Raw genomic sequence first — 26,015 nt, forward strand, 5'->3', positions numbered from 1 at the left:
GATCCGTGCAGCCTCTCCTATTCTACCCACTCTCCCATGCTGACTGTCACCCACGGGAAACCAGGGTAAGGTGGGCAAGGCCCTTTGACATCTTCCCTCTGCATTGAGCTTCCTGACACCCCCAAGTGACCCCCACTCCATCACAACACCGCTGAGCCCTCTCAGATCTCCAGGCCTGTCCATCCTGGGCCAGGAAATCTGCACACATTGGCCAGTTATTCTCCACATGCCCCAGTCTGCTCTGGGTCCAGGATCGCAGCTCCCAGGCTCCCACTGCCCCCTGGTTCCTGATGGGGTGGCCAGCAGTGGCCCTGGCAGGAGGTCAGGAGGTGGAGGAGAGAATTGTAGGTGAGGGTACTTGTTGCCTCAGCTCTGTCTTTGCTTCCTGTGCCCCTCGGCAGCCACAGTCCTGATGGGTGGCTGTTTGCACTCAGGTCTCTCTCTTTCTGGTTCATGAAACTGTTCTCTCCCCCAACCCTCTGGCCCAGGACTGGTTAGGGCTCCCCCCTGCTGCCAGCCCAGGTGCCCAGTTGCCTTAACCCCATCCCACCCTGCACACAGCCCCATCCCAGGCCACATTGCAAGGGAGTTTGTGTAGTGACCCATGTTTCCTAACAGGACCCAATTGTCAAGGCTCAACTCAAAGGACACCTCCTCTAGGAAGCCAATTTTCCATTGGCTTGTTTCTTCACCCAATCAACATTCATTGATTGGCTTACTCTGTGCCAGATATCATCACGTGAGGAGTTGGTGGACAAAACTGTGGAGCCTGGTGGGGCTGGCCTTCCTTCTGAACCAAGGGAGCAAACGAAAACAATTTCTCGCAGTGGCCTGTGCCATGAAGAAGGCATATGAACTAGATCATTTCTCTGGATGACACACTTCCCTTCTCCAGGAGTCCATCCTTTTTTGCCCCGCATCCTCTTTGTTCCCTGAGCCTGGACTGCAGCCATTTCTTCCCCGCACTTGGATGACCTGTCTCTGCATCCCTCCCTCACTGCTCTGAGAGCTCACATGAGCAGGGGAGGGGTGGGTGGGGAGATCTATGCAGCTCAGTTCTTTGCACAATCACCCTATGAAGTAGCAGTTATTATTATCTCCCCAGCCTTTTATTTATTTATTTATTTTTAACAAATTAATAAACTGAGGTTCAGATGCTAAGGTTAGATACTCAGGATGATATATAAACCCAGCTCTGCCTATCTGACTCTAAAGCTGAAGCTCTGGAGGCTGAAAACAAAATAAATCACTTGTCCTTTATATCTGCAGTCTTCCAATGGTGCCGAGCCATGCAAGGCACAGGAAGGCACACACCGAGTCGGCTGAACTTCAAAACCCTGAATCCCCCTTCTCAAGAAGCACTGGCCTTTTGAGGATGGGGTGCTGGGGTGCCCCTATTTTCCAAACGGAAAAATGAAAGTCCAGGATGCTAAGAGCGTTGGGTCTTGGAGGACAGCGTGGGCTCCCAGCATCCCGGGCAGCTGGTATCCTGAGTTCCACCATATTGTCTCAGGCCTAGGATGGCCACTAATATCCCAGTGTGCGGGCAGGGGCTGGGCACTCACTTCAGGGCAGGAGCTGGGAAAGAAGGCAGAGAAGAACTTCCCCAAGTCCATCTTACGGAGCACAAAGGGCCAGCATCCAAGTTGCCAGACTTGGCCTGCAGGGCCTCACTTTACCTGCTGTGCAGAAAAGAGACCACAAGGGGGCGATGGCCCAAGCAGGGGCCAGGGAGGAACTGTTGCTTGGACTGGGGTGGTGGACAGGAAGGTAGAGACAAGAGGTTGGATTCTAGAGATATTCTTAAAGTGGAACTGGTAGAAATGTCTTATCAATAAGATGAGGGGTTGAGAGAGAAAAGAGGAGTGGAAGATGATGACTGGGTTTCTGGCCTGAGCAACTAGAAAAATGGAGGTTCCATCCACAGTGACGGGAACACAAGGATGGCCAGTGGGAGCAGGTTCGGAGGGACGATGAGGCAAGGCAGAATGGGGAGACTCCCACTGGTCAAACAGAACAACTACGGCTCGGCTCTGGCTGATGGCTGCTCTGCAGAAATAAGGACTCTGATTTTTCAGATATCAGAAATCCAGGTTTTTACATAAAAGCTCTTGATTTTTATATGTTTGCAGTAAATTCAAATTTACAATGATATGTAGGCTAATCCTATGAAAGCCAAATGAAATACATCTGTGAGTGTCTGGCCTACAGGACACCTCTTGTATCCCCCGCTCCTTCTTGCCTTTCAAGGTCCACTTAGCTACCACCTCCCCCAGGAAGCTGCCCATGATTGTTTCAGCTCCAGAGATGCTTGTGGCCCCTCACAGCCCCGCAGGGCTGATAATCCCAGACTGGAAGTGACAGGAGGGCAAATAGGGGGTTTGCTTATCCATTTCTCGTGCCTCAATCATAGGATTTGGCTCAGAGGGGGAGTTAATGAATGAATACTGCCAAATGAGTGAACGGACAACTAGCTCACTTGATCCCTCTGCCCTTATTTTGCAAATAAAACTGAGTCCCAGATAAGGGACATGACCTGCCAGGGTGGGATCTGGGGCCAGGGTCTGTTTACCGTCTGGCCTCTGTTTGTCAGCTGTCCCCCGAGGCTGGGCCAGGCTAGGCCAGCAGGAAGTATAAAGACAATTGCACAATCTTATCGAGTTATGCCATGGGAGGGTAGAAACAGGATCCTGAGCAGCTCTTGAGCATCTGGGTGGAGGCTGTTTGGGGGATGTTTTTCCAAGAACTTGCTAAGGTGACCCCAACTGGGGTCAGGGCAGAGCCAGACCCTAGAACTGCGTACCTCTGCAGGTGTCATGGCTGTGGGACAGATGGCATCCCAGATGGCAGGACTGACATTAGCAATCAGTCAAAGTGACAGCCAGTCCCCATAGGTTGTCCCTTCTGAGGGTTCTGACATGTTTCCTTTCAGCCATGGGGAGGGCAGATGGTACCGGGTTTGACCATCAGGGTTTGTGTTCAGATCTTCTATGCAAGGAAATTAGACAACATAGGAACCGGAGACTCCAGCCTCATTCCTCACTGTTGGAGATGGAGAATGGAGTCTCAGAGGTGGGAGGTGACTTGCCCTGAGGTCACACAGCAAGGAAGCCACAGATCTGGGACGTCTGGGACTTCAGATCAGAAGTCCTGACTCTGAGACCTGCACTGGCCAATGGCTTGAGTCCTCACAAGCCGTTCCTCACACCTTCTGGCCTACCTCAGTTTCTTAATCCACAACATGGGGAGAAAAATAGGATCTATCTCCAGAGGTTGTGAAGACGAAGCAAATGGGAGGAGCTAATGCTGTGTGACTGCACTGTGTAAAGCTACATAGAAGGCCACAAATATACAGCAACTGCCCTTCTAAGCCTCTAGCCTTGACAGTTTCTGGCTGTGGCTGTCTTTAAAGCCTCCAGGGTGACACAGCTCTCCATCAACACAACAAGAATGGTGATACCGAAGGGCTACTGAATGGTTCTTGTAGCCACTCCTCTATGTGTGACTAATTCATTTAATGCTTAGGCCCATTCCATGAGGTAGGTGCTGTTACTATCTCATCTATAGGATAAAGAAAGGAAGGCAGAGAGACGTCCACAGACATGCCCAGGGCTATACAGATAGAACATGGCAGGGCAGGGAATTGAACCGAAGCAGCTTTGCTCTGAGACACACTTCATAACCGCTACGTAACATGGCTCTCCTCGGCTGATTTGGAAGTCCTTCTCAATGTCTAACCTAAATCCCTTTTGTTGCAGGCTGTGCCTATTCACTAGCCCCTTCCTTAGACAAAGAAGAAAGTTGCTCCCTTCAACCCCCACTCTTGTGCTGAGAGGCCTCAATTCTTCAGCCCCTGTATCCTGACTCCCTGGGTCTTGCCATGCAGGTCAAGGGGGGCCAAACGGGAACCCTCCCCTTGTGCGTGTGCGTATGCGCACACATGCGGTGTGTGAGATGTGTGTGTGCGTGCATGCGCACACATGTCCACACAAATCCCCTTCAAAGAGGACTGGTGAGGACTGGTGAGGACTGCAGCACCCTGGGCTGGCCCTCACCTCCTCACTGGCCTCCCTGCCTCCTTTCCTTGTCATCTGCTGCCTCTGGGCTGTTTCCCAACACCCAGACCTGTAGAAGTAAGTCTGCTGCCTGAACCTGCTCCATTGCTTTCCTGCATTCCCAGACCATTCCCAAATCCACCCTCGCCCTACCTTTACTTATTTACTTATTTTGAGAGGGGGTCTCGCTATGTTAACCAGACTGGTCTTGAACTCCTGGACTCAACTAATCTTCCCATCTCAGCCTCCCAAAGTGTTAGGATTACAGGCGCGAGCCATCATGCTCTGTCTAAAATCTTTTTTTTTAAACAGTCTCTGTCGCCCAAGTTGGAGTGCAGTGGTGCAATCTCTGCTCACTGCAACCTCCTCCTGCCAGGTTCAAGTGATTCTCATGCCTCAGCCTCCTGAGTAGCTGGGATTACGGGCATGCACCACCACACATAGCTATTTTTGTATTTTTAATAGAATCAGAGTTTCGCCATGTTCGCCAGGCTGGTCTCAAACTCCTCCTGGTCTCAAGTGATCCTCCTGCCTTGGCCTCCCAAAGTACCTGGATTATAGGCATGAACCACCGTGCCCAACCTCGCTGCATCTTTCTGGTGCACTCTCTTTCCATTCTAGTATTTATTAAATATTTTCTTTTAAAATCATCTGGCTTAAAAAATTGGACCTCAGTCTAATCAAGCTTCCTGATCTAATTCCCAGTTAACAGGAACTACAGGTAACAGAGGAACAGCTTTAATGACATCATGAGGGAGGCAATCAGCCTAATCCTGAAAGTGGGACATGCCACAGGCAAATTTGTTCCTTCAACAAATACTGCAAAGATGAAAAAGGAAGGGGAGCCTCTAGGTAAAAGGATACTTACGAGACACGTGCATGGTGTGGATCTTGTTAGGGCCCTGATTTGAACAAACCAGCTGTAAAAAGACATTTCTGGAGACCCTTTGGGAGAGCTGAACATGAAAAACAGCATGGAGTGGGTGGAAGAAACTCAAGCATAAGGCGCAAGCTGTGCCATACAGTCGTGGGATTCGCCTTACAACTCCGAGGTTCACCTTCACCAAGCAGCTATCTTCACTTCCACACATATTTCACACTTTCAACAATCAGAAGCTAAAAGCAATGCACAAATTAATACATTGGTTGGATTTCACCCCTGAATACATTTATTTTAAAAGGAAACCTTATATCACTCCTTTAAATGGAAAACTAGGATCATCTGCTGTAAGTAGAAGGTTACCATGAAAACAAGACAGTGTTATTGAGTTTCACACAGATACTGTTTCCTGCCAAAGATGCTGGGCTTAAAACCTGCCCCGTTTTTGTTACAAAGAAGCCCAGGGAGAGAACTGAACTCACTCTTACCTGGACCCACCTTTCTGGGAGCACTGGCCTACAGGTAAGGGCCACGCAGCTCATTTTCTCTGCCACATGCTTCTCCTTTATCAGGGAATGGTGGTGACAAGCCTGGGGGCAGGGACAGGTCCACCCCAGCTGGTAGACAAGGGCCCCTGCCTACAGCAGGGAGGGGCTCAGCTGGGGGACTCGGCCTCTGCAGAACCTTGGGGCTTTCTTCAACACGCAGTCCAGAAGCTATACGGCTGGGTACAGATGAGGAAACCGAGGTCCACGGGGGAGCAGGACACTGCCCTAGATCTCCTGGCAAGTCCATGGGGTATAACCAGAAAGGACAAGACTCCAGGTTTTCTGACCTTTAGAACTGTGATCATCTAACCTTTCCCTTGTTCACAGATATTGCTTGAGAACCCACTGTGTGCCAGGCACAGGGCGCAGAGGGGCAGGAGTGACCAAGACAGACAGTCTCATGGAGCCGACATTTGCAGACAGGGGATGCAGGATAAAAACGCGAGCAAATGAATGAGATAATTTCCCAGGATGGTGAGGGTGACAGAGAAAACAAAACTGAGCGACGTGAAAGGTGAGGGGAGGGCGGCGCTATGCTAGACAAGGTGACGGGGAGGGCCTCTGTAAGGAGGAGACTCGGGCTGACACCTGAAGGACTAAGAATACGATGGAGGAGGTCTAGGGTAGAGAACTTCATGAGCATCTGCAGCCAGACCTCAGAAACCTCTGGCTCTGTTTTTAAAACTTTAGATACTGAATTAATTGCGGACTTACAGAAAAGTTGCAGGAAGAGTACAAAGAACTCCTGTATAGTCTTCACTCAGGTTCCCCACTTGTTACCATTGTATCCCATTTGCTTTCTCATGTTCTCGTTTCTCTACGCACACACATCTGTGCTCGCATACACACTTTCCCCCTGTAACTGAGAGTAACGTGTCCACCTCAAGCCCCTTACTCCTTCAAAGTGTCTTTCCTAAAGACAAGGACATTCTCTGGCATAATCACGGTTCGGTTTTCAAAATAAGGGCACTGACATTGACTCGGTACTACTCTCCAATCCTCACAGCTCATGCAGAGCTGCCAACTGACCTCATGCGGTCCTCTATGGAGAAACAACCCCTGATTCTTAAGCCTCTCACACACACATTCGAGGGCAATGTTCCCAGGAAGGCCTTCCAAGGAGAACACCCAGGCCGGCCCTGTGAAAGTGGGCAGCGCAGGGCAGCATGGGGGACGCTGTGCTGCCGTGACTTCCGCAGGCCGAGCCTGCAGGATGCGGATGGGCCAGCCCAGGGCCAGCAACTGTGCTGCACGGAGCCAGGTTGGAACCTGACACAGAAGGATAAATGTGCACCCCTAAAACACCAAAATAGCCCCTCATATTTTGAACCAAGTAGAAAAAACAAATAAAGCTTTAAAAATATTTTTAAAAACATTATATATAAAGCCCCACATTGCTCGATCTGTTCACATGTCCCTGTCAACCCTCATAAACCAGCTCTGCAGGGCACACGAGGGCCTCTGGGCCTGGAAACTGCAGTGCCTTTGGAAATGACCTCTCCCTTTACAATACTCACACGGTGTTGCAAGACAAACAACAGCCTGTGTTTATTTTAAAATTCAATATTTTGTTTACTTGGTTACTGAGTTTTTTTGGCACCCCTTAAATTCTGTGCCCGAGGTGAACACCTCACTTGTCTCACCCTAATCCCAGCCCTGACCACCAAACACCAGACACATGAGCTCTGGTGAGGGCACAGAACACGTGCCCAGACAGCGTCTCCTGACGAGCCCGAGGACAGGTCCTCGTGCCCACTTCACAGATGAAGACAGAGAGGCCCTGTATTGATTTGAAGGGGCATCCGTAACAAAACACCACAGACCACAGGGCTTAAACAACAGAAATGAGTTTCCTCACAGTTCTGGAGTCTGGAAGTCAGAGCGAGGTGAGTTTCTGCTGAGGCCTCTCTTCTTGGCTTGCATGTGGCTGTGTTCTCCCTGTGTCTTCACATGGCGTATTAGTCAGGGGTCTCCAGAGAAACAGAGCCAATAGGAGATGCATATATAGGTATATGTATGTATATACATTTTTTTAAAAATAAGGAATTGGCTCATATGATTACAAAGGCTGACAAGTCTCAAGATCTATAGTCAGCAAGAGAGCCAGGAGAGCTGAGGACTTAGCTTCAGTCTAAACGCCAGCAGGCTTGAGACCCAAGAAGAGCCCATGTTTCAGTCTGAGTCTGAAGGCAGGAAAATACCGACGTCCCAGCCTGTGGGCACCAGGCAGGAGACCCTCTTACTGATTACTGAGCCTTCTGTTCAATTCAGGCCTTTAACTGACTGGAAGAGGACCACCCAGGCTGGGGAGGGCATTCGGCTTCACTCGGCCCAATCCAAATGTTCATTGCATCCAGAAACGCCCCACAGACACACCCAGAGCAATGTGTGACCAGACATCCAGTCACTTTATGGCCTAGGCAAGTTGACACATGAGATGAATATGGTGTTCCCACTGTAGGCGGCCCAATTTCCTTTTCTTATGAGGGCATGAGGGCGCCAGTCAGATTGCATTAGGGCCCACCCTAATCCCCACATTAAAGACCTTATTTCCAAATAAGGTCCCATTCGGAGGTACTGGGGTTACGACGTCAGCAGATGAATTCAGGGAGACACTTTTCAGCCTGTGACAGGCCCTGCCGGGCAAAGGGCTCAGCTTGCAACCACTCAGGACCAGATGTCTCCCCACAGAGTCAACTGGGCAAGTGGAGCTCCTCAGGTTGGCATGATCTCCCCCCCAGAAGGAAGGACCTGTTCAACCAGGTGGCTGCCAAGAAACTGCTGAGGTGCAAACAGTCACTTGGGATGGATTCATCTCACATGCTAAATCCAGCAGTTACTAAGAGCAAGAAGTGTCTGTGGTGAGAAGCTAGTAAGGTCTCGACCCAGCAAGAACGCTTGCCCAAATCAAATCTCCATGAACCTAACACCCGTTTCCCACTTCTTGTCACCAGTGGGATCCTGCTAACACAGAAGGCAGCCAGGGAGGAGTAGAGGGCATAGTGAAAGACTGAGCCAGTGCAGAGCCTGCTGACACCTGCAACGCTTGCTTTAAATGCTCTCTGGATGGGCCCAGTGAGGATCTGCTGACTGAGGCCGGGCAGCCCATGACTCGCACTAGGAGATCAGCTGCTCTCTCTAAACCAGCCGGATTCGGCTCTGGATGCTTGATTCTCATTCCTTCACTGCACCTATTCTGCTGAGGACAAGTTTCTCAAGGCCCTGCCAGTTTGGTCAACCTGCCCCTCTGGGGTATTTCTCACCTACACCCGCACCTGAATCTCACCAGCCCAGCGGGAAGTGTTGGAGCTAATGCTCGCCATTGCAGGGAACACAGGCCCACATGCAGGTCCTGTCCGGCACACAGGCTCCCCTAACAGCATTCCCATGCCCCCAGGGACTGGCTTCTCCCCGACAGGGCACAGTGCTGGTGGGGTGGGAATTCAGAAACCTGTGCCCCACGGAAGCCCAAGGGTCCCTGGAGGCTCTATCCTGCTTTCTCCTCCTCCACTGACATCCCAGCACTGCCAAGGAGCAGGACAGGACCTGAACTCAGCCAGTGAAACTCTCCTGAGACTTGACAGCTTGAGTGGCGGCACAGGGCTGTAGGCTTCCGGGGAGCTTTGTTCACAGCTGTGAGCCTGCCCTTGGGGGTACAGAGTAGGCGCCCTGGCTCCTAATCCACTTCTCTAGCTTCCTGCTGGTCCCCTGAACTTCCAAGAGTGGCTCAGTAAACTCCCTTTTTGCTGTAGTTGGCCTGGGGCTATTTCTGTTGCCCTCCACCAAAGACTCCATCAGACACGAGGCACCATCTGCACATCCTTCTCAGGACTCTTCTGCCAAGGACACTGTCTTCCCTACGTGGACGTGACAAGTCCTCCTCATCCCTCAAGACCCATCTCAGCTCTACAACTCTTAAGAATCCTCTCCTGCTTCCCCAGCTGAAATGATTGCCCCCTCTCTTGAATAATCACCACACTTATTTCAACTGACTCCATTAAGGAAAAGAAAACCCACCATTGATTGAATGCCACTGGATCCCAAGTGCCCCCACACCTGTTAGGTCCTCTTCCCAACCCCAGGATGCTGAGGGTTAGAGTGGAGAAGTGATTTGCTATTGTGGCAGATTCTATTTCCAAACATGGCTGCAATCTCATCTCCTGTCCCACATGCTCTGCCAGAACCTTGCCACTCCCGATCAGGCGTAGAGTTTAAGTCCCTCACCATGGGCTTGGGCAGCACTTTTTTGACTGTCCTGGTGAAGATCATGCCACAGAAGTGATGCTGTGTGTCTTCTGAGGCCTAGTCATAAAAGGTGGCCGTTTCTACTTGGCTCTCTTTCGCTTGGATTGCTCGTCCTTGGGACCCCCGCGCCATGTTGTGAGGACGCCCAGGCCACATGGAGAGTCCTGTGCAGGTGTTTTGGCTGCCAGCCCTGGCTAAGGTCTCAGCTGTCAGCCAGGAGCATCTGCAAGGTGAGGAAGGGAGTGAGTGGCTGGGTGGTTGAGGGGGCAGGTAAGGCTTCCTAGGAATCCAGCCCCCGGTCTTCAAAGCCCAGCTGACACTGAGTAGAGCAGACTCTGCCCAAGTTGCAGTTCTATGGGATTTCAAACCACTAAGTTTTGGGGTGATGTGTTACACCGTCATAACAACCGTGACAGTTATATGCAGTCAGAAAGCATTCATTAGTGTGGAGGAGACACAAGATAGTGTAGCTCAGTGGAGTTGGTCACCTGGGTTGATAAATTACACTCCATTTCTGTGACCTTAGGCTGGTCATCTAACCTCTCTGCTTTCAGTTTTTCCTTGTCTGAAATATGGAAAAAATAATAGCATTCATTTCACAAGGCTGTTGTGAGGATTAACAGAGATACTGCATGTAAAGCTACTTAGCACATATAAACACTCAAAGAAAGTAATAATAAATAAAAATAAATTGTTTAAAAAAGCAAATTATGAAAGGAACCAGTCAGACTGCATTCCCACTTCGCCTGACTTCAGAACTGCACTGTCCCCTCAAGCTACAAAGCCACCCAGGGTGCCCCCTGTAGAGACATTTCTTCCTGGACTGAACTTCCCTGGCCAATAGATGAGGCCCGGGGCATCAGCTGTGTGGGGGGTGCTCGACAGCCTTGGATGAGACCAGGAAGCTCGGCCAGCTTCCCAGGCTATGTGCTTGGAATCCCATCCACTGAGCTCCCTTACTGAGCCAGCAGTTTGGGGAGCTCATCCCAAAGTGGGTTTCTAGATGCTGTGTTTTCGAGATCCCCGGCCTCTGTTCTTTCTAATAGAAGCAATCTGTGAAACCTGCGCATCAGACCAGCTGGCACCTTATGTGATCAGAACTAGTCCCACATCCCAAACCAGACAATGGCATCCATGGTGTACTGAAGGTGACGTTGCAAAGTCAGTGTATGGGCAGAGTTCCTACCACTCTTGGAAGCCTCTTACTATGGAGGGCCTGGAACTACACAGACCAGGGGAACAGCACATGTGCGCCTCACCCTCCACTCCAGGATGCCTAGGGCTGCGTCGAGCTACAGGTGTGCCCCCATACCATTTACATGCTCTCCTCTCTGAATCTCTCTTTCTCTCATCTTTACATTAAAAAAAAAAAAAACACCTGGCTTTTAATAGCGAGTGTAGAAAGAATGTGGGGACGTGGGACTCTCACCCACTACTGGTAAGGCTACACACTGCCAGGGCCACTTTGGAAAGCAAGCTCACTAAGCCTAGGAAAGTTGAAGACACTCATGTGCCATCCTGGTACAAACCCTCCATAAATGCCCGCAGCCATGCACAAGGAGGCAGGGGCAAGGGCTCACTGCATCCCTGTCTGTAACATCGACAAATGGGACATCACCAAAATACACAAGAACAGGAGAGCAGATACTCAGACCGGGGCATGGCTGTACCATGAAATACTATACACCAATGAAAATGAATCAATGAGATCTATACATTGCAACATGGATGAATCTTACCAATAAAATGTTGACTGAAAAAACAAGCTGGCCGAGCTTCCTGGGCTCATCCAAGGCTGTCGGGCACCCCCCACACAGCTGATGCCCCGGGCCTCATCTATTGGCCAGGGAAGTTCAGTCCAGGGAGGAGTGGCTGTACAGGGGGCACCCTGAGTGGCTTTGTGGCTTGAGGGGACAGTGCAGTTCTGAAGTCAGGTGAAGTGGGAATGCAATCTGACTGGCTCCTTTCATAATTTGCTTTTTTAAACAATTTATTTTTATTTATTATTTCTTTGAGTGTTTATACGTGCTAAGTAGCTTTACATATGGTATCTTGAAGAGATATCTGCATACCCATGTTCATAGAAGCACTACACACAATAACAAACAGGTGGGAACAACACAAGTGTCCATTTGTGGATGAAAGGATCAGCAAAACGTGGTCCATACTTACAGTGGGGTATGATTCAGCCTTAAAAGGAAGGACATTCTGACTCATGCTACAACATGGATGAACCTTGAGACCACTCTGCTAAGTGAAATAACAAAATAACAACAACAAAAACATACTGTATTGATTCCATTCATATGGTAGAGCAGTGAAATTCATGGAGAAAGAAAGTAGAATAGTGGCTGCTGGGGGTGCGGGGGGAGTTAGTGTTTAATGGATACAGAGTTTGGGAGGATAAAAAAGTTCTGGAGATGGATGGTGGGAATGATTGCACAATAACATGAATGTACTTAATGCTACTGAATTGTACAATGGTTAAGATGGTGGATTTTAATTCTATGTGTGTTTTACCACAATTGAAACTTTTAAAAAAGCAACTAGAAGTTTATAATACTATGATCTAAAGTTTAAAAACATGTAAAACAATCTTTTGTGTTAACAACATTGTAAAAATGTACATGGCAACAGATGGATAAAGAAAACTTGGTATGTATATAAAACATGTGCATATATAAAAATATATATGTATATATAAATATATAATGTATATATGTGTATATATATAAATATAGATATGTGTGTGTATATATATGCATAAAACGAAGTACTACTCAGCCATCAATGATATCCAGCCATTTGCAACAACATGGATGGAACTGGAGGTCATGATGTTAAGTGAAATAAGCTAGGTACAGAAAAACAAAATATCACTTGTTCTCACTTATTTGTGGGATCTAAAAATCAAAACAATTAAAACTCATGGACATAGAGAGTAGGACAGTTATCAGAGGTTGGGAAGGGTAGTTGGGGGATAGAGGGGGAGGTAGGTATGGTTAATGGGTGCAAAAAATAGAAGGAATGAATAAGACCCACTATTGGATAGCACAATAGGGTGACTACAGCTAATAATAACTGAACTGTACATTTTAAAAATAATTGAAAGAGTGTGATTGGATTATTTGTAACTCGAAGGATAAATGCTTGAGGGGATGGATACCCCATTCTCCATGAAATGGGTATTTCACGTTGCATGCCTGTATCAAAACATGTCATGTACCCAATAAATGTATACACTTACTATGTACCTACAGCAATTTTAAAAAATGTGCATGGGAAATCTACACACCAAACAAGAGGGACTGTTTAGGCTTAGCTCTGGGGAAGCAGGGAGGGCATCAGATTTGTGGGGTGGCCCACAGGGGTGGTCCATCACATCACTAACAGCTTATTTTGGAAGCTGGGTGATGGGTATACTACTCTCCTCCACATTTTCTTCCCACCTAAACTATTTCATTAACCAAAGTACCCTGAGGTCAGCTGGGCTCTGGCAACTTGGGAGAGGGCTCACTGCCTCCCATAATGGCCTTTGGGCCAGAGCTAAAGAGTCTACAGAGGCACCTCCCCGCAACCAAGGCAGAACGCAGAGGCGCCCCGTGAAGCTTTCTTTCCACACCGTGAAGCTTTCTTTCCGTTTGCTAGCTGAAATAAGCGGCTCCGCTCCTCCCCCTGCCCCAGCCTCTGGCAGAGCTCCAGGATTATTTTACATTAATTTAAGATCACTAATGAAGAATAATTAACAGCTTTGAGGGAGCCTGGCACACCCTGTGTTTAGAAGTGGTTAATTATGCATTGTCTGCAAAACACCCCTTTCATGCTCTTAAGTTTGGGATCGCTGTTTTAAACAACGGAATATGGCATCAGGCAAAAAGCCAAGTGGCTCCATTTGCACAGCCTTCCTGGGGAAGGGTCCATTTGGGTGAGGACAGCCACTTGCAAAGCCCCTACTAAGTGCTGTATATTCAGTGTTTTCCTAGCGTTTACCCTTGAAATCCTCACACAAGGGCGAGAGGTGAGCTAAGCATCCTTCTTCCCATGTTACACAGCTGTGGAGGAAAAGTGACTTTTCTAAGCTCCCTGCCACAGTGAGGTCTGACCACAAAGTCTGAGTTCTTGCCCACCTGGCTGATGCATCATCATTTCTGGTCGACAACTGCTGGAAAGATGACTGCCCCCAGCCCTCAGCATGCCATTTGCCAGGGTGGACAGCTGGAGCTGCTCAGCTGGCAGCATGCAGCCTCTACAGCTGGACCCCCTGGTTAAATCCCAGTAGCACCACGGACTGGCCATGAGCCTTTGGACAAGCTACTTCTCCCCGTGCCTTGGTTTCTTCACCTGGAAAATGGAAGAATCATGACTCCACTTCGCGGCATTAGTGCGCAGAATTGGTGCTTAGAACGATGCCTCATGTGTAACAGACACTCACTGAGCTTCACTGCCCCACCTTCCTTTCTAGCTCTTCCCCTGACACACACCTAGGCTTCAGCCTCACCTCCGATCATTTATGCACCATGCCAGGCTTGGTCCCACCCCCATACGTTTGTTCATGCTGTTTTCCACCCACAGTGCCCTCCCCTGTCTGGAAAATTCCAACTCCCATATCTAGGCCCAGATGAGATGCCGCCTCCTGCAGGAAGCCTTCCAATAAGACCTCTCTCAGACTGCTGGTACTTTGTGCACCCTCTATTTATCCCCCATTCTTAACATTCATGAGTTGTTAACAGGTCTTTTCCCTTTGTAGGTTGGGAGCTCCTCAAGGATTAGTCTCATTTGTCTTTGGAGCACAGTCAGGGCTTAAGAACAAGAGTACAGGCTCTGAGTAAGAACCTCCATAGGTCAGGGGAGGGGATAAAGGGCGCTCTCACGGGTTCCTCCTAGAGCCTGAACCAGGCCTCTCACACTTGGACCACGTGGCCCCCAGAGTGTGACTCTCAGCTTGCCACTTGCTTGCTAAGATCCTTCATGGGCTCCCCGCTGAATGCAGGACAAGGACAAGGCCCAGGCCCTGGTACCCCTTCCCAGCTCCATGACCTCTTGCCATGACCCGAAGACACCCTTCCCTTTTAAAGCCTCTGGGTTTTTCCCACGTGGTTTACCCTCTGCCTGGAACACCTGTGCTCCCCATCTCAGCCCAGCAAACTCCTCCAGACACTTCACCACCTGGCTCAGCTGTCAACTCCTCCATGAAGTTCTCGCACCCAGCCCTGCTCCTCTGTCAAGACTCTGACCATGACTCGTGCCTGGCCAGCTGAGCCCTGTGGAGCAGGGTCTGTCCCTCATTTGTCCCTGCCAGGCCCAGGACTGTGGTGTCTACATGGCCTGAGACTGTAGACATTCAAGAGAGATTGCATCTCGAGACAGGAAAGACGGGTCAGATCCTGTGGCCACTCTTCTGCAGTTGCCTGCCCTCTGGTTTTATTCTGCTCACCTGTGCACAGGGGCTTCAATGCTTCTTTTGCAGGAGGGATGAGGATGAACAATTAAGTATATGAAGTGCCCCACCGCGGTAGACACTGAATCACTGACAGCTGGATGTGCCCTCCTGAGGCCACGTGAGCAAGCCTGGGGGCAGGGGTCGGGTGAAAGGCTGTACCACGGCGCTCAGGGCCCACTGGGTGTCGGGCTCCTCTCTGATGTGGCTTGCACTAATCAGACGCAGGACAGGCCACTCTTGCTGGCACCCTCCCAAGAGCAGGGACTTCCTTTCACAGCAGCAGGGGCTGCTGTGAGACCCTCTGTGCCCTCCCCCTTTGGAGAAAGCCCACTGGAAGGGAGAAGAAAAGCTCCCACACTTTCCCAGAATTGCTCGTATGCTAATGGCCGCAGACTTCACAGAGTGTGAAATCAGGAAAAACTAATTCCCTCAGAATAGACGGGACAATTCCTTCCTCTAGGTCTTTAATAACACGCTGTTCAAGGTGACCATGGCGACGGCTCCACGATGATCTGCTGGCCCGGATGCAGGTCTTTCTTGACCAAGGTGTGCACTGGAAGAACACACATGCTCGGAAGAAGCTGCCGGGGGTATGAACATTCAGGCTTGGGTGCCTGCAGGCCCTGTCACCTCAGTGAGCAGTCCTCAAATCCATGTCATCGAGTCCGAATCCCTACAGATGGGAAACTGGCTCAAAGAGAGAAAGTGACTCGCCCAAGATCGCACAGCCAGGAAAGGGACTGAACTTCGGTCTCCTGATCTCCTGACCAGGGGACCCCCAATTCTGCCTCCCCAAACCTGTGCTTAGGGAGGAGGCAGGCCAACCCCTGAGTCATCCAACCCACGAGGTCGGAGCGAGTGTGCTGGGAAAGGGCAGGCCGGGACCCCGGATCAGTGCAGCTTCCCTGCCTAGGGCTCACCCCAGCAGCACGGAACAATGAAACACAGTGCCTGGCCTCAGAGCAGTCCAGGCTGACTCTTTCTCTGCAGAAACTCTACCAGTTTCGGGCCAGAGGGAGAGGAAAGAACAGTTAAGCCCAGTTGCAAAGTGAACCACGACAAATGCCACCACTGGTCTTGGCCAGTGGCGGGGACCCTCCGCCAAGATGAGGAAGCCCTGCAGTCGGGCAGGCTCAGAGCGAACTTTCCCTCTGGGCCCCGTTGCCCTAGCGGCCAAGGCTCTCCCCAGAGAGTCGACTTACCTTTTGTAGGCTCCATGCAGGGGCTGTAGGCACAGGAACTGCCAGTAATCCAGGCAAAAGGCCTTGAACTTGAGCATTTTCACCTTTTGGTCTCCAGCTGGACCACGGTAGCGTCTCCGCGGAGACACGGAGAGGGGCTGGTGGGAGGTGGAGAACCGGCTGCTTCGGCCCGCCCTGGTCCCTGCCACGGCGGCCCCCACTCACATGGCCCAGCCCGCCCGGCGCGGCTTGTACAGTACACGCCTCCAATACAAAGAACAGCCAGCACAAAAGCCTAGCAACTCATTCATGCAGCTCGCCCGGCCCGGCTCATGCTGCTGCTGTCTCTGTTAGCTGGTGCATCTGAGGGCTTCCCTGGGGGTCCCTGGGACACACCAAGGCAGCTCTGGCTGTATCAAGTTGCGGGGGCCCCCAGCCCATCATCCTGGGGGGCCTGGATGCTAGGGTTCCTGATGGTGGCTCTGCAAGTCTGTTCTTCCATTCAGGCCCTGGGGCTCTGGGTGGTGGGGCCGGCACCGGCTGGGCAGTCCTGCACCCGCCTGACTGGCCCAGAGTGGCTGAGGCCAGGAAGACCCAGGGAAAGCAGGTAGGGAGGGGGCCAGATGACAGGCAAACACTGGCCTCTTTTGCCAGATAAATTACGTTTGGCGGAATCCCTGTTCAGCCTGTGCGAGGGAAAACTCACCATGTAGCCACATGGTGCTTGGGGTGGGGGCAGCTGGGCTCTGAAAGGCAGGCAGAGGAAGACTGACAGGGTCGCCCAGCGCCTGCTGTTGCCTGGGTGACGGGGACACATTGATAAAATCTAAAATGGAACCGCTATGAGAGCCGCTCATTGGCTGCCGGCAGGGGAATCCTGTCGCTAACCAGGGAGGGGAGCGGCTGAGCTGCCGGGCCACAGACAACCAGGCGCGTTGTTGGGCAGAGGGACCCCAGGCAGAATGGGTGGCCCCACGGGCCAGGGGACCTGGCAGTCACAGACAATAGGAGAGGAGGCCCCGGCCCAGCCTCACCTCTCCCCTCATATCTCCTGGGATCTGGCTGGTCCCAGCGTCTGCTCCAACCCTCCCATGGCCCGTTCCCCACATACCAGCCACCCGAAAATCTGAGGCTCTGGCTCCCAGATACACTGGCCACCCACACCCCCGTGAGTCCGGCACGCCGTTGGGTTCCATGCAGTCTGCTCTCGGGCGCGCTTCCTGCAGCTCCGCTCCTCCTCGTCAGTCAGGTCCCACTCCAGTACCTCTCCTGTCTAAGCTACAGCAGCCCAGCCCCCTTCAGTCACTATCCCGTCTGATTCTTTCCACGGGACAGCCCATTCTCTGACAGGATCCTGCTTTTGCATGTTTACTTGTTAACTGTCTTTCTCCTGACTACAAGCAACTACTTCAGGGCAGGGGCCCATCTCTTTTAAGGGCCGATCCACTACAGGGGCTCGATAATCATTTGCGGAAGGAAGGATCTTGAATAGTGTGTGAAAGGCTGAGGCACCACACTCACCCCCTCTGGCCACTTTGGGGCCCACGTTTGCACAACCCGACATCGTTTGCAAAGCTGTGGTCACATTCCATTCAGACGAGGAGGTCTTCCTACCTCTCCACTCCCCGTCAGATGAAGAAACAGAGGCACAGAGAAGACCCCATCCCCAGAGGTGTGCACATAGAGCCCAGGAGCTGCTGGCCAGGAGGGATGACATCCAGGCCGTCGGATGGGAGCTGGGGCCACAAAAAATACAAGACTCTGTGTGCTTCTAGCAAGGCTGCTCGGCTTCCAAGGGCCAGGCTGGGAACCAGAGGCCTGATTCCACCCCATGCAAAGCCAAAGAACAACGTCTCCCACCTCAGGTGGCATTTTCTCAGTGTCATTAGCAAAAATGCTGCTTCTAGAGCAATGGTTCTCCACCAGTGGCATCTTGGTCATCCCCTTGCCACAGGGACATCTGGTAATGTCTGGAGAAATTTTGGTTGTCACAAATGGGGAGAGAGTGCCAGCATCTAGTGGCATTTAGATGTCACTAAACACCTTACCATGCACAGGACAGCCCCCATACCAGAGAATGGTCCTGCCCAAAATGTCAGTAGTGCCAAGGTTGGGAGGACTTGTCTGTAGTCACTTTCCCTTGGAGGCACCCATCCTGGATGGCTGCAGAGGGAGAGCTTTCCAAATGGCTGGGTCCAAGCCTCCTACAGTACAGTCAGGGAGTGCGAGGCCAGAGGTAAAGGGGGACGCCCAGTGTCATTGTAATGGACCTAGGCTGGATGCAAGACACCCCACTTGGGCTGATAACTGGGGGCGGGCAAGGGAGACACGATGTGCCGAGTGTGATGCGCTTGTTTGGCAAGGTAGCACAGGCGGGGCCAGCAGCCCTGAAGTGCTGCCCACTCCTCCCCCACCCCCCCACCCCCCAGAGAAGGACATTAGCTTCCCTCTCACGATTGTGGCAGAGGAAGCTGGCTGTGCCTTTGAAAGGCGGCAATTACTGGCTGGGACCTTTGTTTCTGAATTCCTAGGCTGTGCACAGGCCTCTAGAATGTCCGAGGGTCGGGATTCTCAGAAGCTTGCCCCCAGTAGCAGAGCTGTGCTTCCACTGCACAAAAAGGGCACAGAGTTACGGTAGCAGTGGGGGTCCTGGGCCCTAGTCCTGGACCTGGCACCAATGCTCTTCTGGTCTCTAGATCTCAGGTATCCTCATCTGTGAAAGGGGAACATTGATCCTGGCCCTGTCTGTGTCTGAGGCTGCTGTGAGGGTTGGGAGTCAGGACGCATGCCAAGGCAAGATGGCAGGGATGGGGCAGGCCCCACTTAGCACCTGCCTCCTGGCCACTCCTCCAGGCATGCTCTACCCCAGGGCCTCTGCACCACTGTTCCCACCAGGCTGCTGGGATGCTCCTCAACCCTCCTGTGCTTCCAGGCCCAGAGGCCTTCCCTGGCCACCCTCCCATCTCTGTCTATTCCCTTCACCTGGATTTATTTTCTCCATAGCTCTTGTCACCACTTGACACGTTATGCTAAAAACCAATTTCTTTGTCTGCTTGCTACCTGTGCTCTTGCCTGCCACAGATGCTCTGTGAAGGTAGCAGAACGCTCAATGACGGATCCTGAGTGCCCGACACCCGCAGGTGCTCAGGAAATATGGCAGAATGCAGAGGCTCCTACAGCCTCCACTCTGACCCCTGCTCTGTCCTCCAGGGAGTGAGGCACTGGGGCGTTGGCTCTGAGGTCAAGTGTGACTCCATCCGATGGAGGGCTGTGCAATGAGACCCGAGTGGGCAGGGCCACAGAACCTGCTCGGACCCACACATCCTAGAACAAAGAGCCCCATCCACCCTCCCTTCATGCCAGAACTTTCCTGGGCTGGCCTCGACCAGGGCACCTGACTGACCAGCCGGCAGAGTGGACAATGCAGACAGAGCTGCAGTGGTGGCCATGGCATGGGTGAGTGGTGCAGAGGCCAGGCTCAGCCCCTACAGGAGCCTCCTCAGCCTCCTTCCCTGGGGTCACCCTGACACAGGCACCCACAGGCCTGCTGGCACCCTAGGCCAGCCCGTCAGGGGTGAGAGTGTGTATACCAGTGTGAGCCTGCAAGCACATATGTGTCAAAATGGGGGCTGTGTGCCCATGTGCAGAAGTGACAATGCCAGAGTCTGACTACAAGAAGAACTGGGTGTGGGAATGTTCTGGAGCGTGTATACGTGTGTGCATGTGAGACTGTGCAATGGGCATATGAGGAGCTGTGAGTATGAGGGCAGGGAGTGTGCTATGGTGTTGGGCAGTATTCACACCAGGATACCCAAATGTTCAAATCCCGGCTCTGCCCCCGCAGTCTCGAATCCTGAGCAGGTGACGTCTGTGGAGTGGGCTAACAATAGCCCTGACTTGCTGGGTGGCCATAAGGATTGTCAGCTTTCACTAAGCAAAGGAAGTACTGTTATGATGCTATGTGGGTGTGACTGTGGAGTGTCCGTGCAGAGGATCAGGTGAGTGTGTGAGCGTGTTGCTCATGTGTATACACGTGTGTACCATTTGGCTCTGCATCCTCCAGGAGCGCACGCGGCGGGGCTGCCAGTCCCCAGCTGGCTCGGGGAAGCAGGGCCCAGATGGCCACTCCCTCACTCCCTGCAGCCCAGAGTTTCAGAGTCGGTCACTCTGACATCTCCTTTCTGTATAGCATCTGCTGCAACCCTGACATGTGGGGCCCAGTCCTTGGTTGCTGTCTCCAAGGACAGGGCCTACTACCTTGTGAGTCTCCTTTTGGGCTTGTTCAAAAACCCCCTCTCACAGAAGCCAAGCTCTTTAGCAGGATGAAGCTCCCTCCCAAACCTCCCTCAACTCCCCTCCTCCCTCTCCATGCCCCAGCCACATCCACCCTGCACAGGTCCCCACACAGGGTCCTCCCTTCCAGGACGACTTGTTTCCCACCCCAAACAGGGGACCAGTCAACTTCTAGTCACCTCTACAAAGCAGTACAGATGTCCCCTCCTCCCCAGTTCACATCGATGCACCGAACACAGCTCTCTAAGTCACCCCCACTGCCAGGACAGGCTGCCTGTCACTTGTCTTTCTTGCCCATGAGACTGGAACAAGGATCTGCTGACATCCAATCCAGGGAGCTTTCCTCTAGGCGCAGTCTCCAGTATTTTGTGTGTGTGTGTGTGTGTGTGTGGTGTGTGTGTGTGTGTGTGTGTGTGTGTGTGTGAAAACAGAAAATGCTCTTTTTGGAAGACATTAAGATACAAAGCACACAGAAGCAGAGACCCTCAGACACCCTGGCTCCCACCAAGCGCAGCTGCACACCAATAGAAACCCTCAGGCTTCTCCCCTGGGCTGCAGCCTTGGTCGTCATGGGAACTGCCGGCTGCAGGCTGGTCCTCGGGAGACCCACCAGCCTTGGATCTCAGAGGAACTATCAGCTGCAGCCTGATCCTCCGAGGGGCCTTCCGCTGAGCTCTGGTCTTTGGGGTAGGAACTTGGACTGCAGTCATGCTCTTTGGGGGGACCTTGATTTGAGGGGAAACCACTCCAAGCTGTAGCAGCTCTCAGGGGACATGTCAGTAGTACTGTGGTCCTTGGGGGAATTTCAGGGCCAAATGGTGGAGCTAATTTCCCCTGATGGGCTCCTAGAGGCCCGCCTCTGGGTGCAGATGGACAGTGGGGACCTACGGAGATCCTGGGGCAGGCTGGGGTGGACGGCAAGACAGTACCTGTAGCGGTCAGTTGAGAGGCTGCTTCCGGTGTCCAGGGAGCTCCTGAGGTGGCAAAAGCGAGACAGGGTTACTTATGGTCCTACACACAGCAAACCCCTTGGGGGCCATGTCCACTCAGGCCCCAGCAGGTGGTCCCAGGACAGGTCCTGGGGCAACTGAGCAGCCCTGGGAGGAGTGTCTGCCCCACATGCAAGAAACCATGTGCTTTCCTTCCCCCTGCTGGGTCAATGGAGAAGCTGCCTTGTCTCTAGCCCACGGCAATGTCAAGTCCCACTGCCCCTTGTTCAGATGGGGAAACTGAGGCTCAAGGAGAGGAAGCACAGTGAGCAGGGTTAAAGGTCCTCTCTGGCTGCCCCAGACTTAACCTCGGGTATGTTTGACCTGAGCCACCATGCTCCTTCCCCAAAGAGCCCTGCACCAGGAATCTCAGCAGACCCATGGGTTTGGGCCCACCCAGCCTCCATGCCGCGAGCCCAGGGGCCCTGGAGCCCTGATTTCCTGCCCAGAGACTCAGCGTCCAGCTCTGGATCTGGGCCCAGGAGCCTGGGTCCTGCCTCCTGCCTTTGACCAAGTTCGGTCTGTGCTATGGGGTGTGGGCCTGGAGCCAGCCCAACCAGGATCACATCCCACCTCCATCCATGACTAGCCATGGACTTGGTGCCTGTCCCCTCACCTCTCTCTGCCTCAGTTTCCTCATGTGTAAAATGGGAGTAGGAAAGCAGATCTCTCACAGGGCAACTCATGCATCTGAAAGGACTGTCCCTGCTTTGCCTGGCAGCACACCCCACCTCCTACACCTTCAGGGCATGGCGTGATGCTTTCCTAGAGGCTGGGACCCCATCCCAGCAACACTGCCTGTACCTGCCCACCTGGGGCGCATCCGCTATGACACAGAACTCATCCCTAGAGACCGTGCCCTTGGAATACCCTCTCCTCCAATGCCACCTGCCTTCCTGCATGGGGCACCCACACCCCCCATCGCTGCCTCACACGCTTCTCCTAAGGCCTTAGAAGTCCACGGCACAGGCCAGGCCTGGGCCTACGTTTGGCCACAGCGGAGTCTGATATTCTGGGCCCATGCTGGGTGCCTGCCATGGGTCATCCCAGCTTTAGCCTCCGTTTCCCTACTTGCTCTCGTACAAGAGCCCTGCTGGACACACTCCTGGAAGGAGGCTGACCTTCCTTCCCATGTCCCATGCTGGCCTGTGATTCTGCTACTTTCTGCCTAGCTACCATCATAGCCACTGGGAGATCCCATGTTCAGCAGATTCGAATCCCCAATGCCAGGCCCTGCTCCACACGCCATCCCTTAGGGACGTGAGCGTCCATAAGGGTGGGAGCGTCCATAGCGCAATGCCTCCTTCTTCTCCAGCCCCAGCATAAGAGGCCGCAGGTCTCTTGAGCCAGAACCCACCCAGGGCCACACATGGTGGGCTTAGCAGCTCTACCTGTGTGCCAGTCATGCCTTGCCAAAACTCATGAAGAAAAGAAGACATGAGGGGCGGTGCCAGGAAGCCATGAGCTCACTTCCTGGACTGGTCACAGTCCTGTGCCCCTTGAGCCAGAACCCACCCAGGGCCAGACATGGTGGGCTTAGCAGCTCTACCTGTGTGCCAGTCATGCCTTGCCAAAACTCATGAAGAAAAGAAGACATGAGGGGCAGTGCCAGGAAGCCATGAGCTCACTTCCTGGACTGCTCACAGTCCTGTGCCCAATCTGGGATGGGCAACAGGTTTTATAGGAGGGAGAGCTAGCGGGGTGGCAAGCAGGCCTTCCCTTCCTTCCAGTGCCAGAACCCACACTGGGTATGGTAAGGAATTTTGGGCTTCAGGGAGTCCTGGATTTGGACAAGAGGACCCAGCCCTCCATCCCCCAGCCTGGCCACTCAGCTGCACACCAGCCACATGAGATGATAACAATACAATGCGACAAAGATACCGCAAAATGGCACCAGGTTCCTGGGCCCCACAGGCAGAGCCTACTGTTCCCAGGCCCAGGGCTGCCCTGCCACAGCCACAGAGATTCAACTCCCCAGCTCTGATCTCACTCTGGCCACATCATGACAAACATAGCAATATCTTCACCTACTGCAGGGTGCCCACCTCGGGCTATGTGTTCTTCCCACACACTTCCTCATCCAGCCCTTGCATTAACCTTATGAGGTGCATGGAATCATGCTCCCACTTCACAGAGGCTGAGGTGTGGCTCAGGGAGACCCCATACACAGAACACCATTCCATTCTCTGCTTCCTTATCCAGACACAAACTCCTATTCACCCTTCAAAACCCTGCTCAAATGTAAAACCCCTTCTCTGTCTACCTTGCACCCTCCCTCAGCAGACTCCTTTCTTCCTTCTTCCTTTCCTGTCTCCCTCCTTTCCTTTCTTTCTTCTCCTCTCTCTCACTTCCTTAATAATAGCAAATATTTTTTGAGCAGTTAATAAGTGGCAGGAGTGTTAACACTTCACAGGTATTAACTCATTGAGCCACGCAACAGAGGTACAGTTACACCCTACATGCTGTGGTACATGGGTCCAAGGAATTGAGCTGTGTGCAATACTCTCTCTCCAACCAGAGAGTACGGTCGCTGAAGTCCGCATGTGAAGACGGGAAACTGTCAGATGGATGCAACGTGCCCCGCAGGCCTGCTGTGGCTCAGTGCTGAACCCCACAGTAGGCAGTGGCCCCTGCCTGCCCTCTCCACTTCTCCCCACCTGTGTCACTGCCCCCACTCCCCACCCCGGGAAATCCTCTGTGGCCTGGAACACTCAGCAGTTCCTCCCACCAGCTGCCTTGGTGCCCCGCCCCTCCAAGACAGTATAGCTAGGAGTGGCTCTGAATGGAGATCCTCCCTCTGTCAACCGCCCTGTTGGGTCCAAGTTGTCTGCAGCCTTGTCCAGCCAAGACTGAGGCCTTGTTCTCCCTGCCGTCCTTCTTCATCACTCAGCACAGCAGTGCACAGGCCAGGAACAGGCCCCAGTAAAAAAAGCCCAGATTGAGGGTGCACAGGGTCCCCAGAGAGACCCTCAGCCCAGCACACCTGAATTTGGAACCAACCCCAACTGGTGTGTGCCCTGGGAATAGCAATGATAGCACCCACCTCCCAGAGCTGTTGAGAATGAGACAGCGCCCATCAGTGCCCATAAAGTAAAAGGGCTTTGCAAACCAGAAAACGCCATTGCATGCATATTTGAGATACATCGTTATTATCACTACATAGACCAGTGTATATTGAGATGTAAGAGCTTAAAGGTTAACACATGAGTTCTAGAGCCAAGAGGGCCAGGGTTCAAATCCCAGCTGTGCCACCTACTAGTTGAGTGCCCTTGGGCAAGTTAACTAACCTCTCTGTGCCCCATTTTAGTTTTTTCATCTGTAATGTTTTGGGAAGATTAAACAGGTTAATACATTTAAAAGGCTTAAAACAGTGCCAAGAACAGAGTCAGCATTCCATAAAAGCTAGCTCTGACTAGGACAGGACTCAAAAGATTTGTATGATATTCAATATACCTTATATTGTATTATATTACATATATTCATGTGTGATACCAACAACATACAAACAAAATATAAATGTTATAATAACATGCACACATATTTTTTAACACATTACCTCTATGTTAATAGATATTTGTTATATATATAAATATATGAGTCTCATTTTATATATGAGGGCACTGGGGCTCAGGGAGGTACAGCAACGAGCTCAGTGGCACCCAGTTTCCCTAAAGGTTTGCCAGCCCCAAGTCCAGAGCTCTGTCCACCTGCTGGAGCTGCGTCGCTTCCCCTGCGTCACCCCCGGGATCTTTGGGGGATCCTGGTCCAGGCTCATGGACACAGAGCTGCCTGTCAGCTGGGCAGGGGTCCAGTCCCTCCTCCATCTTTCGCCTCTGGCTCAGAGACAAGCAGCCCTTTCCAGCAATGTTGAGTGAGGTCCCCCTCCCCCTCTGTCCCCAGCCCCACTTCACAGCCTCCTGGGGAGGCTGCTTCCTTTCCCTTTTCAGAACCAACTGGTTGCCCCAGGCCTACACCCTGGCACTGCTTCTGAACAGCACCCGACTATTGATGCAAAGTTCAAGAGTAGGAAAAAGTGCTGGCTCTGTGCTGCACAAAGTCAGGAGAGGGCCCCTGGAGAATGGGCTGTGACTGGCAGGAGCACCACAGGGATCTTGGGGTGTGATCTGTTCTGAGGTCGGGTGCTGGTTACATGAGTGTGTTCAGTTTGTGACAATTCTACAAGCCATATGCTGATGAAGGGTGTATTTTTCTGTACATAGATAATAATTCAATATCAATTAACACAAAGACAAAAACCAAACAGTCTGCCTCACGTTCAGTCTCCAGCACCAGCCTGGAGCAGCAGAAGCCCAGGCCTCAGGCTCAGCTGGAACTGGTGGTCATCCCCTTTCTTGCACAGCACTTGCGTGGCCTTGGAAACCTC

At 52.1% G+C, this 26,015-nt stretch overlaps 1 protein-coding gene across 4 annotated transcripts in view; it reads right to left on the reverse strand.

The window, feature by feature from the left end:
• IQSEC1 (IQ motif and Sec7 domain ArfGEF 1) overlaps positions 1-26,015 on the reverse strand; it is a 396,118-nt gene that overhangs the window by 131,446 nt on the left and 238,657 nt on the right. For 3 of the 4 annotated variants that reach the window (XM_033210757.1, XM_033210762.1, XM_033210759.1), the window contains one exon: positions 21,572-21,616. The exons of the other annotated variant lie outside the window; for it this stretch is intronic. In XM_033210757.1, the coding sequence (XP_033066648.1) occupies positions 21,572-21,616 (45 nt within the window). The remainder of the gene's footprint in view (positions 1-21,571; positions 21,617-26,015) is intronic. 4 annotated transcript variants of the gene reach the window in all.

The sequence above is a fragment of the Trachypithecus francoisi genome, unplaced genomic scaffold, assembly GCF_009764315.1.
Source record: "Trachypithecus francoisi isolate TF-2019V2 unplaced genomic scaffold, Tfra_2.0 Lachesis_group0, whole genome shotgun sequence".
NCBI lineage: Eukaryota > Metazoa > Chordata > Mammalia > Primates > Cercopithecidae > Trachypithecus > Trachypithecus francoisi.